Raw genomic sequence first — 17,142 nt, forward strand, 5'->3', positions numbered from 1 at the left:
CCAAGGCCACACAGCTAGGTAATTATTAAGTGTCTGAGACTGGATTTGAACCGAGGTACTCCTGACTCCAAGGCCAGTGCTTTAATCCACTACGCCACCTAGTCGCCCCTAAAATGACATTTTTAAGGAGAAATATTAAAAGCAAAATAAAGATAAAAATCCATTTAAACAGCAAAGAGTTATATATAAACTTATTTCAGGCGGATGAATAAACACTTGATTGAAATCCAAGTAGACTGATTAATTGTGGAGTTTTTTTAATTAACTCATTCTTTACAGACAGGTGAAGAAAATCTATCCTAATCAGTGAATAAAAAAAAGTAAAAATTGAAACATGAAGACTTTCTTTATAAAAGAATGCCATGAACATGGAAAGCTTTGTTGTTGTTGTTCTTTGGCCTATTACAATACATTCTTGTCAATTTGGGGATGACTGGATTTAATTGTCAAACATTCTAAAAAACGCACCAACCCATTTCAATTTTATACTAGGTGAGAAAAAAATCATTGGTGAAACTGAAAATTCAAGAATGCTTGCAATTTAAGAATGAATCTATTATAATTATAACCTTCACAGGATAATTTGTAAGTAGTGTTCTTTTATCTAAAAGATGAATGCAATTATAGAGTCATACTTCAAAACACATAAACATCTACAATCTATATATAAAACAGATAAACACAGAACAAAGGGAACAAAATTTCAAATATGAGCTTTCAAATAAACAGAAGTAATGCCTAAGAAGTAAAAGTAATTATTTTTGCTCAAAACATTTTACAACAAAATAACTTACAGAAGAATTAACCTATCCTATTCAACAACACATTACTGGGTCACACAGGGCAAAAAGGTATAGGAATTTCCCCATTTTTAGCGTGCAATTCACTTTTGTTTTATGGCTTCTAGGTGAAAGAAGTAAAACCAGTTTGGGTTCTACTACCAATGGAATATTGAATGCATGCAATAACACATTATGTATTCATTATTTCATCTGTGTCTAATCTAAAGAGTAACCATGACATATATCAATGAACAAGTCAATGTTACATACATGCAGCACCCCGATATGCACGTAAGTGACACTATTAAAATATTGTTAGGAAAACATCCAACTACTATTATACTTTCAAACTAATTTTTACTGTACATAATTATGTGTGGGTTGTAGCGCATATGCAACCATGTAATAATGATAGCTACAACAATAAGAGTTCTATATAATCATTAACATAAACTGACAAAAAACGTTTATTTAGTCCATCCTAGATAAGAGGGAATTCATTGCTATGTTTGACAAGCTTAGACACAATTAAGTCTAAAACAATCTAATCTATTGCCTCAATTCAGTAAGCAGCAATTCTATCCACTAACAAGGTAGATAGAATTTAGGGTGAAATCAAATATGATCAAGTAACAACTCTAAATGACATACTATTCTGAAGCACAATTAAATCTTTAAACAACCTAAGTTTCACACAGGTAAAAATATCCTCCCAGATTCAGGTCAATCTTATGGTCAAAAAATTTTAAATCTAGGAAGTCATTTTTTCCTTTATACTGAAAATTTTACTCTAAAGTAAGCAGCTTGAGCTTCATAATTGAGCTAAGAATAGACAAGGTCTCAATGTATAATTTATTTTAAAAAAACTCCTCTGAATTTATCATAATCTCTTAAAGTCTGAATTTAATGATCTTCAAAATTTTTAACCTAGTTTCATCTTAATAAACTACTGTAATACAACTAATCTATCAAAAAATGAATCCCCATAAGTGAAATTTCATTCTAATAATATTTTAATTGTTGAAAGTTTACAAAGCACTTTTCCTCATTCACGTATTATGACAGCTCCGCTTCCATAAGTAGGTCAAAGTATTCCCATTTTCTCTACCTTATTCTCTAAATAACTCATTCTAAGAAACTCAATTGGAGATGATTTAATTTTGTCTTGCTTTCCTTTTCCCTTCAGGACTGGGTCCTGGCTCAGCCCCAGAACCCAGAGGATGTTGGTACTCCAAGGAACAGTAGGAGATACCACTGGCCCATCATGAGGCATATAGATAAAATTAAACCTATCAAAAGATTATCCTATTTCCTTAGTGGGATGAAGGATTAGTTCTAAAAATGTGTTTTCATATAATAAACATTTATATATGCCATTAAATATGAATACCTTATAAACACACAAATCTCAAGATAATCTATGAAAAAAGATAACAAAGTGGACAAGCAGTTGGTCAACAATTATTTGTTAAGTGCTTACTATATGGCAGGCCCTGTGTTCAACACTGGAAATACAAAGTAAAAAGATCAAAAAACCCAATATAAAGCAGTACCTGTCCTCAAGAAAGATACATTCTAAAGAGGAAGACAAGGCAATAAGGTAGTAAAAAGATGCATTCAGAGTACAAGATAACAAGAAGAAGCTACTAGAGGCTGAAAGATTAGGAAAAAGCCTCAAAAAGCCTCTTGTATAAAGGATTTGAGTTGTCTTGAAGGGAACTAAGGATAGCAAGAGATGTGATTGACAAAAGTATTTGAGGCATGAGAGACCAGTGAAAAGACCTCAAACAGGAAATGAAATATGTTCAAGTAGGAAAGAACAGCTGGATTTTACTGTACATGAACATGAAGTGTAAAACAAGAAAGGTGGAAGTTTTAAATGCCAGGGGTCTTTGTTATTTTTGCTAGGGGAGATAGAGGAGAGAACCACTAGTAGTCAGGTAACAAAATAACACTAGCGAATGACTGCACAATGGTTTGGCATGGAGATACTGGAAGACAGAAGACAGATAAGGGTCTAAATTAAAGTGCTAACCATATAGAGAAAGGGACATAGGCAATACTACGATAATGGATTGAATGCAAAGAGTTGAATGTGACAGACACACACACACACAGCCTCCCCAAGCTGGAGTGTTGATGCTGTTTTCAGCAGTAATAAAGATGATTAAGAAGATAGCTCTGGAATCTGAAAGTTTTTAGTCAAGCACATACAAGTCTTGTGACCATATGAAAGTCTTAACTTCTCCTAAAAGTACAAATTAACAAGGATATGAAAAGATTTGTCTATAAGTTAGAGCATTTAAAAAACTTTTATTGGGGAGTTGACAAGCTAAATTTTACTAAGATATTATATTGCATAAATCTAATTGCATGAGGTATCATGATGTTACGAAGAATACTAAATATATAATCCAAGGCTCCAGGAGAAAGCATAGCTTGGGCATTTTACTAGCTAAAAAGATGTTAAAATTCTTGTCTATTTCGATTTCTAAGAGGAAATTAATAATTGCACACTCTCACAAGGACATTGGGAAGAAAGTGCTTTGTAAACTGTTAAAAGATTATGGGTAATTTATCCACAAGACTTTGACAAGTTAAGGGGAGGATGTGTTGAGTAAATACCATTTCTGTGACATGAAATTTTTGTAATATTGACAGTACTAATAAGATTTTCAAAGGGATACAAAAAAATTAATTCTTTTAAAGAATGTTTTGCCTCTTGAGTTCATTCAGATTTATCATTTATTATTTTAGAAAGTTGCTATCTCAAAATCTAAAGGCAAACAGCATTCTTAAGAATTTCAGAAAACCTTTTTTTTTTTTTTTTTTTTTAAGCACAGGTTTGTTCCTTAGTTAATACCTTACCTTCAAGGATCTTCTCCAGAATGCCCAAGATGAAGAAGGCTGGTATAAAACTGGGAACCAAGGGCAGTCTTATCTCCTTCACTTTGGTCAATTTCCTTGAACAAATGTACCAGTGAAAGTGTGCATAATTTATATGGGCCTGTGTGACAGTACAAAAAGATGCACCCCTTTTTTTGTCACCAACCTGCACACTAAGTATCTACGAAAGATTATCTGATAACCAGTGCAAGAGTTTAATGCAACCTAACAGAATCTAGCTGCACATCAGGAAAACTTCTAAAGCAATAAAATTTATCCACCAGTAATGTAAATGAAATGTACCACTACTTCAGAACAATTTATACATGTGGAAAAAAGAAATTTCCTGACTACCCAGCTAGATAGCCATCCATTATGTTGTATTAACACGCACATTTTTAACCGTAAAAATATGCAAAAACATTGAAAATGTAATATTCCCCCTCAACTAACAAAAAGGACTGAAGTAGACTTTTTTCCATTTTAAAAACTGTCTGGAAATAACAAATGGACTTTTTTCTTTGTAAGGTGCAAATGAAGTTATTTTTTTTAGCTCAAATGAATTTGCTCTTAATACAACTTTTAATAGTATATTCTAAACCCCATTATATGGAACACATCATGAACAAATGAGACAATTTACTTCCCAATAAATCAGTTTTAAATAGAATTCTAAATTCTGACCCCCCCAAATTAAAATATTCTGATTTAATAAAAAAAATTGTTAAAGTCAAGGAAGCATAATCTTAAAGACATTGGAATCTACTTTCTCAACTTCTAAAAAAATTTAGAAGACGTAGAATTCCTATCTCAACTTGGGGTGGTTGGTCTGCTTCAAGTCTTCAGACACCATCCTACAAAAAAGAAAAATAAGAAACCAACCAAAGAAGGGACTCTACAAAAGAATAAGAAAAGAACCTTACAAAACAAAAAATTATCAACCACCCAGATAAACTTTAAATACTCAAATTCCCCCTACCCACCCCCCAGAAAGAGTAAAGACTGAAAAATTCAGGAAAGCCTGAGGGAACAGAAAGGGGCTTTAAAAAATAATCCCAAGTATTTTGCTACAGTGTTTGAAACCCAGCCATGGACAGTAGCACAGACCTAAGAATTCACATTTCTGGTACAAGAGTTAATCAAGATGTCAATGACTGACCAAGGCTTCTATCTTCCAGACAATGACTTTGGTACATGACAGTATACAAATATGAAATGAAAATAAAGACATGACTGGAAAAAATTTACTATGATGCAATGTAGGCTGATGAAAATATACATCTTACTGTAAAAGGAAAGGAAAAAAAAGAAACAAAACTAAATTCCTTATGTGTTTTGCTGCCTAAATTTGGCCTCTGAGAAGGGTAGGGAAAAAAATACAATCATATCCCCTTATTTTCAGGGGTTGCATTATTACAGATATGGAATATATACACACTGCCAGATAGTTTGCAGTTTAGTTTCAGTTAACTGTAATAGTAAACCTGTTCCCTTTTTTACAGTGAATCAAAGACCATTTTCAGTAAAGATGATATCAAAGAATAAATTGCTTAAGATTGTATAAAAGTACATTTATATTAACTCACAGTAGTCACTGTGCTTACTATTCTCTTGGGTCTGTCTACTTCATTCTGTATCACTATACATAATTTTTCCATGCTTATCTATACTCTTCAGTTATAAATTCTTACAACACAAAGGCATTCCATTATATTTGTGTTGTCACAATTTTCTAATTTTTACTAATTGATGGTCATCTACTTGGCTTGAATACTTTGTTACCACAAGAATAGATACAAATATTCTTGTGTACATAGGGATTTTCTTATCAATGACCACCTGGGGGATTATTATGAGCTTCTGTATAGTAATGAAATGGCTGCTTATATGAACATCTTAAGTTATTTGCATAAAACCGAGTAAAGGGAAAAAATGTTAGAAAAAAAATCATTGACCACTGACATCAAAAAATGAGAAAATATTCATGTCACTGCTTTGCAGGTAGAGGTCAGTGGGTATATTGCAGATATTTTTAGATATTTTAATGAACTGCACATTTTTTTCTTTCTTTAAAAAAATTAATATGTTGGCATATGATGTTCTTAGTGAGCAGTAAAGAGTTTAGTTTGATGGTGATGAATTTTATAAAATGTAAAAATTAGAGAACTAGGTTTTAGTAAATACATTTTTTAAGAACAGGCAGGGGGAACTGATATCTTGTTGTCTGATCTTGCCACCTTTTATACTTTATGTTTCTTCCTTAAGGATGTGATTTCTCATCACATTCAATTTGGATCAATGTATACCATGGAAACAAGGCTGACAAACTGCCTTCTGGGGGGGGGGGGGGAGTAAGATTAGGGGAAAAACTGTAAACTTCAAAATAAATAAAACTTTAAAAAAAAAAAGAATAGGCTAGGCAGCTAAGTGGATAAGAGCACTGGCCCTGGGGTCAGGAGGACGTACCTGAGTTCAAATTCAGTTTTAGATACTTAATTGCCTAGCTGTGTGACCTTGGACAAGTGACTTAACCCCAAAAATAAAGAACAGGCAGCCAAGTGGCATGATGGAGAGAATAGTGGGGGTAGAGCCAGGAATCCTCATACTATTGAGGTAGCCCTGGGCAAGTTACTTCCTGTATTTGCTTTAGTTTCTTCATCTATAAAAGAGGAAATAAGAGAACCTGGTTCCCAAGATTGCTGTGATAATTTGTAAAGAGTGGTAATGTTACCATAGTCATCAGTTCATCATGCTATACAAATGTTACAAGAATGCAATAACCTAGGAAGTATTTGTTCTTACTATTAATTCTAGTATAAGGATAAGTATGTCAACAATCCTTTTGATTTCTAAGATGTTCATCATCATACCAGCAGGAATGTTTTATTACTGAGAACAGAGGTCCAGTAAGTTAAAAAAAAAAACCATAACAGACTGTGTTAGATGAGACCTTCTACAAGCTATCTTTTCTCAGCACTAGCCAGCAAAAATACATTATAAAGCTCAGACTGTGGACCTCCTAAAAATCCAAGTGAAAATCTTGAATCCTATCTAATAATTTCTTAGATGTTAAGAGCAAGATCTTTCTTCTTTCTTTGCATATTCAGTGTAAAGACAGTACCTAGAACATATTAAGCTCTTAATAAATGTTTAATGATTGTCTCAATGATCGACATTTTAAGTCATTCCCTATAGATGCAATAAGAAAGTCAAATCAAGATTTGATCTATAAATTAATGCATCATTGAAAGTTTATCACTAGCAACATGACATCAGGCAGCTAACCTCATCTAAGTTGGCACCATTGTACCTCAATAGAAATAGCAGGCAGATAAAGAGATTGACAAATTTGTTTAAAAGCCAGCATTAAATTCCAAATAATTTGGTAAATGTGGAGACTGTATACAGGAAATTTAGCCTAGGTTTTTTAAAAATTTAACATTACTCAATACAATTATTTTGACAGACTTGCCATTCTGAAAATATTAATTTATACCTCTCCTCCCACACTCCCTAACAGAACACAACTGATTTCATATACTGATTTATATATGGGGCTAACCTAGAACAATTTTGATCTTAGTTCCTAGTAACAGCATTTATTTAGTACAAATGCTAACAAAAAGCAATATAGACATTACAAGGTTTTTGGGTAAAGGATGATTTTGAAACTTGCCATTCTAACAATCTAGGAATGTTTCTAATTCAAAACATGGCACTAGATAGATTTTTATATTTAACTTGAAACTTTTCTGATGGCATTGTCTTTATAAAGAAAAGTGCTATTAATATCAAAATTAGTAAAGATGTCAAAAAATGAGCTAATGTCAGGATGTCAAGGAAATCAAGTAGAAGTACTGTACTATTGGCTTAACTATGAGCAATCATTCTGGATATTAATACAGAATTACTCAAGAATAGCAACAAATTTTCATAACTCTCTGACCCAACCATACTATTTACTCCCAGAAATATAAAATAAGACAAAAGTTCAATTAATACCAAAATAACCATAGCATTTCTTGCAAGAACTGATGAATGGTTCAATGGATTTTTGCAGAATGACTGATAAACTACTATATGATTATGTGAGCAAGTTATATAAACTGATAGAGCAAAATAAAATAGAATCAAAAGATCACTATGATTGTAACAATATAAAGAAATCACATTATCAAGCTCTGAATCTGAAAAACCAAAGGAAGGTTCCAATAATAGATAGCAAAGGAGACTACCAAGAGTGAATGTTTTATATAGTCAGATGTGATCATTGTACTGGATATTTTACTTTGATGACTGCTCTTTAACACAGGTCTTGTTCCTTTTGCAGAAATAATTTTTGTGATAAGTTTCAAGTCATCAATATTGTAAGACTTAAAAAACTCAGAAAATGAAAACATCAAGCAATAGAAACATTTTAAATGTTAAGTTTTTCCTCCTCTTTTTAAACCTGTATCGATGAAAAAAAATCATTTTCAAAAGGTACTAGAGTAATATCACAAGTCAACTGATATTCATAATATACAAAGGTATTGTCACTTTAAAAGAAGTGATATGGATAATAAGATAAAAATACAACTTATAATATATAATCATTAATTTTAAAAGAAAAACTTAGATAGCAATTCCAAATTATAAAATAATTCAATTAGGGTCTAGCCGATGTGAGAGAAGAATAAGGAATAAAACCAACCCCTCCACGCTGACCATCTACATGTATGGAACGAATGTGATCTGCCAGATCTGGACTAGAGTTGAAGCAAGTCTGACACTGGTCCCAACAACAGTTATAGGCAATGTTTTTGCTTGAAGAAGTAGTGCTTCCTTGTCCATTCATCATTGCAGGAGTTGAACGCCCGCTCGATATTGTGCTGTCTACATCCATTATAGTACTGCTTATGCTGTAAAAGAAAAATCCATTTTTAGAAATATAAAAATGCTACATCTTAAAATATTACAACTTGAATTTCTATATCCTCCCATGACATTCTATATGAACCAAAACTGCTTTGAAAGGACAAATCAATAAGTGCCTACAATGTGCTGAGCATTGGGACATAAAGGCAATCTGAAAGAGTTCATCATCTAATGGGAGACAAAAAACAATTAGGCAAATATACATATCAAAACAAAGGACTAGATGTTTATATTGAACTTGAAACTTGTTAGGAAATCCTGCTACTAAGTGCTATTTAGTATCAAATTGGTAAAGATGGCAAAAAATAAGTTTATGTCAAGATCTCAAGGACGTCAAGTACAACTACTGTTGGCTAAACAATAAGGAAATACTAGAAAAGGCTTTCTGTAGAATTTAGGGTATAAAATTTGGAGGCATGGAGAGATTAGGAAGGCAAAACATTACAGGGATAGAGTGGTTTATTTGAGGAACAGAGGCCAGGGTACTGCATCAAAGTGCATGGCAGGAAGTACTGGAAACAAAGCTAACTTACAAAGACCTAAAGACAATAATCTAGGCCTAAGGTGAGCTCCAAAAGCAGAGAACTGTCAGTATCAATCAGGTAAGAAAGGGACATAAGGAATGTTGCAAAGGTGAAATTAACAGGCCAAGGCAAAAGCTTGGACATGAGAGGTGGAAGTTAGTGTTCAAGCCTAAAGGTAACAGAGAAGCTAGGCTGGGAAGGAGAGGGTTTACATAAAAATATGAGTTTAAGATAGTAGTATGGAGTTTCCTTGAAAGCTAAGGCAAGAGAGGTAAATTTGAGAATCAGCAGCAGCATAGAAATGGTAATCAAATCTAAATAATGTGATATAAACAGGAGACATGAAGAGGCTGCAGAATTCCAAGAAAGCATTGGTCACATAAGAATTACCATAAGTAGTGTATTGAAAAGAGACTAAGACTAACAAGGAGACTGCAAAGAGGTGAAGGACAATGAGGATTAAGAGGTCACAGAACTTGTTAGATAAGAGGCCAATAATAATTTTGGGGAGAGCAATTTCATTAAAATAAGGTTAGATGCCAGATAGGAATGAGAAAGCAGGGCACTTATTTCAGATGGCCTTTTTTTTAGATTTTTTGCAAGGCAAATGGGGTTAAGTGGCTTGCCCAAGGCCACACAGCTAGGTAATTAAGTGTCAGGTACTCCTAACTCCAGGGCCTGTGCTTTATCCACTGCACCACCTAGCCGCCCCTTAGATGGCCTTTTAAAGAAGTGTAGTCAAAATACAAGAGATATTAAGGACTGTTAGGGGAGTATGGAAGATCAAATGACACTTTTTTCAGGATGGGAAAACATGCACATGGTTCCACATTAAGCAGTTCAAAAAGAACCAGTAAAAAGAAAAATTGAAAATAGTGAGTTAGGATGAGCAAAAGGGGCAATCTGTTGGGACAGATGAAATGGGATCACCTGAACAGAAGATGTAGCCTTGGTAAGAAAGACAACTTCTTCATGTGAAATACAGGTGAAGTTGGAGAAAGTGGCAGGTTGTATCTGAGTGACAGATGAATAGGAAGGGAGTAGAGAGACTTCCTGGCAAATAACTTCAATCTCTTTCTATGAGGAATGAAAAGGTTTAGAAGAGCCCCCTTGGAGAGCAGCACAGTATGTTAAGGCAGGATATACCAGGAGCAGTGAGGGCCCAGTTGAGGTTGTATAACATAAATCTGTAATGGAGAGTATAAGACTTGAACTGGTCAAAGTATTATGAAGGATCAAATGGGGATATAGATTAAGGTTTTGGAAGGGAAGGCAGAAAGGGAGATATGAGTTAAGATGATGGTGTCAGTGTGTGATAACAAGACCATCTTTGTGTATAGTTGAGCAAAAGTGATCAGTGTTTAAGGTGAAGTTAATAGGTATGCTGAAGTCCCCCTAATATGAAAAATAGGAATTTGGAGCCAGGAGTACAGGAGTTCAATCAAATCCAGACCAGACATTTAACACTTTCTAGCTATGTGACCTTGCACAAGTCACTTAACTCTGCCATCTCCAGGCATCCCGATTCCTAGATGGCCACAGAACCATATAGCTGTGGAAAAGTGAGGCTGGTGACTCAGCACAGCATCCCTCACTCAAATCCAATTCATATACTTGTAATGCCATCAACCCTCCCTGATGTCTTCTTTGAAAATGAAGGACAAACATTTTCATCTGAACAGAGTAGGGTTTCAGTAATACCTATAAATGTAAAGTTGAGAGAGAAAAGATTTAGAATGAAGGGAAGGGTGTAGCCTATGGAATAAGCAATGCAAGAGAATACTGAAAGGATTTGTTGTGGTTGGTCCAAATTCTGAGAGGGAGAGGGTTAAGGTAGATAAAGAGTTTAGAGTCATTAAGGGGGTTTGACTAGGGTAAGAATCTTTACATTGAATGCCCACAGAAAAACTGGGGAGTTGGAGGGAAGCAAATGCAGTAATAAGATGGAAAGCACAAGATCAGATAGAGAGGAAGATATCCTGCTTTGCCATTCCTCTTCTTTCCCAAGGATAGGAGATGGTGGAGCTCAGGCAGGAAAGAACAAGACATTTCATTCCCACCAATCATCCTGAGTGATCTCCACTTTCCTCATAGTAATCTTAAATTATCCAAGTACCTATGTGTGAATTACTATAGAAGAGGCTCTAGTCTTAAAAGTTGAGATATAACTTATGTTTAGTTATTTAACCTCTAAAAGGCCTCAGTTTTCTCATTTATGAATTAAGCGTACAGAACTAGATCAAAATGACATGTTAAAAAACCTATGCCTCCCCCCTTTAACTCTCATCTACTAAATCAAATACTACAATGGTATCCTATGAACTATGTATAAAAATATAAGCTCCCTAAAGTCACATTTAGCACTGAGTTGATTTGCTGCATGTGAAACCAACATATCCTTCAAAAAGTGTAAATACTGATTCCTTGGCTCACAAATATTTATCTGCAGTTAGATAGTATAAAGTTATTCTTCAATTTCAAGAAAAATTGCCATTTAATGAGCTTCAAATTAGGTAATGAAAACAGTCACTGTTCTCCAGAGAGCTTACATTGAACTAGAGGTGAACAGTCAATAAAATATGATATACAGTAACTTGTAATCAAAGAAGACTGAGAAGCCTCATGTAGAAGATGAGGCTGAGTCCTGAAAAGAATTTCAAGAGGAAAAAAAGAAAAAGAATATCCTAGGCATTGGGGGAGGGAAAGGGAAATAAAATCAACCTGAAGAAAAACATTGTGATAATTGGTGTAATGTACATAATGGGTGAACAGCAAGACAGCTAGTTTGAATGAAAGAGGATAGAAAGTGTAAATCATCCAGGGAAAAATAAAGTGGGTGGGGGGGGGGGCGGCGGCAGCTAGGTTGCACAGTGGATAGAGCACTGGCCTTGGAGTCAGTACTAGTAAGGATTACCCGAGTTCAAATCCAGCCTCAGACACTTAATAATTACCCAGCCATGTGGCCTTGGGCAAGCCACTTAACCCCATTGCCTTGAAAAATCTAAAAAACCAAACCAAATAAAAATAAGCAGGGAAGAGATTATAAAATCATAAGCTGTGTAAGTCATAGAAAGTCACCTAAGCTTTTTGCCAGACTTGAATATCAGAAATAAAAAAAATTAGTGTGAAAGAGAATTGAGAAAAGGCAAACCAGAGACAGGAAGAATAAATTAAAGATATTAAAATAGTGCAAAGAGGTGAGTGGTTGTGGCATGATTAAGGAAAAAGGATGAATGTGATGTGAAAGATTTGGCAACTGCAAGAATGAAGCATCTGACTCCCAGTTTATAAACATGGCTGACTGGACCAATAGTGTTATCATTCCTGACAAAAGAAAGGGAAGTTAGGAAGATTTGGCTTAAGAAAATAACAAAATGTTCTTTACATGTTTAAGTAATCTAGTTACATAAAAATGCTCTAAAAATCACTATTAATCAGAGAAAGACAAATTAAAATAATTCCAAGGTATCATCTCACATCTATCAGATTGGTTAAAATGATAGAAAAAGGAATAAAACTGCATACCCTTTTATGGAGCAATAATAATACCACTATATTAAGTCTGTATCTCAGATTTTTAAGAAAGAAGAAATACTAAAATATTCATGGCAAGCAAAGAATTGGAAATTGAGGGGATCCCCATCGGGGAAATGGCTGAACATGTTGTGCCATATGAATGTGAAGGATTACTACTGTTCTTTAAGAAATCATGGGGGATACCTAGCTGTGTGGCCTTGGGCAAGCCACTTAACCCTGTTTGCCTTGAAAAAACCTATTAAAAAAAAAGAAATCATGGGGGGGGGGGGGGTGGCGGCTAGGTGGCCCAATGGATAGATAGAGCACCAGCCCTGGAGTAAGGAATAGAGTTCAAATCCCCCCTAGATGTGTGGCCTTGGGCAAGTCACTTAATCCCATTTGCCTTGCAAAAAACCCCAAGAAATCATGGGTAGATTTCAGAAAAGGTTTACATGAGTTGAGTGAACAGAACCAGGACAACACTGTCCGCATTACCAGTTATTGTACGCATTACCAGTTATACGGTGTGGTGATCAAACCACACTATTTTCACTTTTTTAAAAATTCTTTTTTCCTTATTTTTTTTTCTCTTTGGTTCAAGATTCTTCTTTCACAACTAACTAATATGGAAACATGTTGTACATGTATAACCTATGAGATTTCATGACCTCTAGGAGAGGAAAGGGAGGGAGAGGAAAGGGAGGGAAAAAAATTTGGATCTCAAAAATGAATGTTGAAAACCATCTTTACATGCAACTGGAAAAAATACTACTAAGTAAGGACAAGAATTGGAAAATGAAGGGACGCCTATCATTACAAATGGTTGAACAAGTTGTGGAATACTACAGTACCATAAGAAATGAAGGCAAGCTAAGTTTCAGAAAAAACCTGGAAAGAACTGATGCAAATAAAGTGGTTAGAACCAGGAGAACATTGCAAATGATCCAACTATGATAGTAATATAATCTGAATGAGGAACAAAGCACACCCTTTCACTTTTTAGGTGTTTTTTTCCTTCATGGATTTCCCTCGTCACATAGAGATATGAATAACGATTGTACACATATAACCCCATGATTGCTTGCTGTCTTTGGAAGGTGAAGGGAAAAATATGTGGAACTCAAATCTTATAAATGAATATTGAAAACTAAAAACAAAAAAAGCAAAAAAAACTATCTGTACATTGAATTGAAAAAAGTACTACTAAATGGGGGGTAGAGGGGCAATTTTGCATAAAATGCATGCTTAACAGAGAAATGTTTTGCAAGAGCTCATAAGTATAACTGATATTCTCAATGGGTAAGGGAAGGGGTAAAGGGAGAAAATTTAGAACTGAAATTTTTTTGAAAAGAATGCTAAAAATAAGTGGCAAACAAATCTTGAAAAGCCATCTGTATAAAAATAGCTGAACCACTAAAGTAGATGGAGAAAAAAGAGGATCCAAAAAGAATCCTGAGTTGTAAAGGAGGGAACAGGTCACTAACTATGATAAGAAAGTAGAGGATCCACACTGATGACTAAACAAACGGTAGTACCATTCAGTAGAAATCATATATTATATATAAAAATACAGAATGGGGGGGAATCACCACATGCAACTGTAATAAGTAGAATCTAGAAAGTAACAAAGAAATGTAAGGAGAAAGATAAATAATCAAAAGGGAATGTTACAAAACTCTAGACCAAGATTTAAATCCATGAAAATGCATTCCCAATCCACCTTTTTGTGGGGGAGGGAGGTCCTCAAGTGTTTTTTATTATTGGACTGTTTAATGTATTGAACAGATGTGCTATTTTCCCCCTTTTTGTCTTTAAAAATAGAAAAGGAGGGGTGGCTAGGTGGCACAGTGGATAGAGCAGCAGCCCTGAAGTCAGGAGTACAAATCCTGCCTCAGACACTTAATAATTACCTAGTTGTGTGGCCCTGGGCAAGCCACTTAACCCCATTGCCTTGCAAAAAAACGAATGGAACAAATGAATGAATGAATGAAGAAATAAATAAATAGAAGTAGAAGGGATGCTGAGCATAAATGATGGAAAAAAGGAGATATCAATAAAAGCTTATGTTTTTTAAAATGGGGAAGGAAGTCTCATTGATTCAAACTGAACTGGTTTAAGGTTTCTAACTTCCTCCAACAATTTCTAAAGCCTTTTTAAATACTCAGAATAGTTTTAAGGAGTTGAGAGGTGGATAACTGACAATACTGCTTTAAATTCTGCAATACGTTTATCTCAGTTGACCCACACAAAAACCCTATAAAGTTTAAGGGCAATGGGTATTAATTCCCATTTAGTGGAGATGAGGAAACTAAAATTGCTAAGTCAAATAACTAGCAAATGATAGAAGAGGTATTCAAAATAAGATATTCTCAACTCTAATTTCAAAGTTACTCACTGTGCCAAGTGATGCCAGGTAAGGAAGAATTGATTTTTATAAAGATCTGCTGCTGTAAGAAAATAAACAGCTAAGAGCTTCAATAAATTTCATTTGTGTTACCAGAGGGAAGAATGAGTGACCAGTATTCATGAAGATTGTAAATTCATGGATGGAGTTCAGGGATAAAGTTAGGATTGAATATACAGATATGGCAGAGTCAGAGAGAAAATGTAAAGAAAAAGTATAGTGAGAAGAGTACTAGAAAGCACACATTCCATACAAACCTGGAGTGGAATTTAGAGTATAAAATTACATTCAATTTTGATCAATGTATAGCATGGAAACAATGTAAAGACTTATTAGACAACCTTCTGCGGGGGTGGGAGGGAAGCAAGGGGGGAAACTGAAATTAAAAACAAAATTAATTTGCAGCAATAGCCTATCTAAGCAACTTAACTAAGTCAGAATGAGGTAAGAAAGTAAAGATAAAATGCAAAGAAAAGGGGCACTTGAAAGTAAGATTCTGTGCCTACGAAAGCCAACAAAAAAAGTCTGGATTTTTATGTGTGGTTATACACATAAAGCCTATATTAGATTGTTTTCCGTTCGGGGGGGAGAAACAGGGATTACAATGTGAAACTCAAAACTTTGCCAAAAAAAAAAAAAGATTGCTGAAAACTACTGCTATATATGTAGTCCAAAAAACAAAATATTGGTTGACTCCTCCCCCCCCCACCCCGTTTCCTGACCAGGAAAAACATTTAAAAAAACACACATCTTGATGGTTTAATTGTGGTAGTGAAAGTACTGTACAAGATATTAGAAATCTACAATATAAAGCAAACTAAGGAAGAAGTAGGGAATTTAATAGTAGTGCTTCCAAAATTAAAACTATTAATAAAGCAGAAATCAAAACCACCTGTTATTCTCTTTTAAAGTTATAACAATAAACTAGATAAAAAATAAAGCTGATAAACAACGAAATTCAATAACACAATGTTCAATAAAGCAGGAAACAGAAGTTTACTTAAATAATTTCTTCTTTGAGGTAAAGAAAAAAATACTGGCAAAACTGGAAAACAATCTGGCAGAAATTAAGACTTGAGATCAACATCCTACACAATCACATAAAGAATATTCCAGATCAATATTAATAAAAAAATCAAAACGGCTATGAAAAATTTAACCTCAATGTGCTAAAAATTAGCAATGACAAAAAAAATTGGGAACTGCCAATGCTGGAGATATTTAAGTAAATAGGAATGCTAGTTGGAGTTGTGAAATGGTATAATGATTTGGAAAGCAAGCTTTGAACTACCAGATTTATACCCAAAAGGTCATTGGTAACAAGTAACCATATAAACTAAACATTTATAGCCATAACTATTGTAATAGCAAGGAATTCAAAGCAAACTAGATACCTATCAATTAGGAAAAAGCAAAATGTGGTACATGAATGCAATTACTATGCTAAAAGAATGGAGACATAAGTTTGTAAAAACCTTTATGTAATGATGCAGAATATATATACATATAGGGAGAGAAGAGAAAATATAAACAATGGCAAATGGAAACACAAAATTACAAATAGGTTTATCTTCAAAGAGAATATATTGCCACACTCCACCCTGAAGCAGAAATAGGGAGGTCAGTTTAGTGCATTATATCAGTTGACAGGTTGAGGCATTCTGCTAAGGGTGTGGTTCTGATGCATGCTAAAAAAGCTTCTTAGGAGGTAGTGAGAATTGGCTGAAACATTTACCATTGTTGTAGTTGTTGCATGTGTTGTTAAAGAATGGGGAAAAGATTTAAGGCTGAGAGTAACCAGATGTTTATGGCAACAGTTTAGGCATAATTGGGTGATGGGGTCTGACATGACAGTGATAGCAGGGCATGTAAAGATGCTTGGAGGATAAGAGAAAAGTAGCTACTGAATAGAAATAGGTGGAATGAGCATCTAGGTTGTGTGGCTGAGTGAGGCAGATGGTAGTCCGCCCTCTCCAATAACAAGATACACTATGAAGGGTGAAGGATAATGGAGAATAGACTGTAGAAAGTAGGAGCTGGGGGTCGGCTAGGTGGCGCAGTGGATAAAGCACCGGCCCTGGAGTCAGGAGTTCAAATCTGATCTCAGACACTT

General features: G+C 34.6%; 1 protein-coding gene across 14 annotated transcripts in view; it reads right to left on the minus strand.

The window, feature by feature from the left end:
• Positions 1–17,142, minus strand: part of PLEKHA5 (pleckstrin homology domain containing A5) — a 273,478-nt gene that overhangs the window by 18,440 nt on the left and 237,896 nt on the right. For 13 of the 14 annotated variants that reach the window (XM_074194342.1, XM_074194343.1, XM_074194330.1 and 10 more), the window contains one exon: positions 8,362–8,569. In XM_074194342.1, coding sequence (XP_074050443.1) covers positions 8,362–8,569 — 208 coding nt within the window. Of the gene's footprint in view, positions 1–3,650; positions 3,746–8,361; positions 8,570–17,142 lie in introns of all 14 variants that reach the window. The other variant, XM_074194332.1, reaches the window with a different exon arrangement.

The sequence above is a fragment of the Macrotis lagotis genome, chromosome 7 (genome assembly GCF_037893015.1).
Source record: "Macrotis lagotis isolate mMagLag1 chromosome 7, bilby.v1.9.chrom.fasta, whole genome shotgun sequence".
Lineage (NCBI taxonomy): Eukaryota > Metazoa > Chordata > Mammalia > Peramelemorphia > Peramelidae > Macrotis > Macrotis lagotis.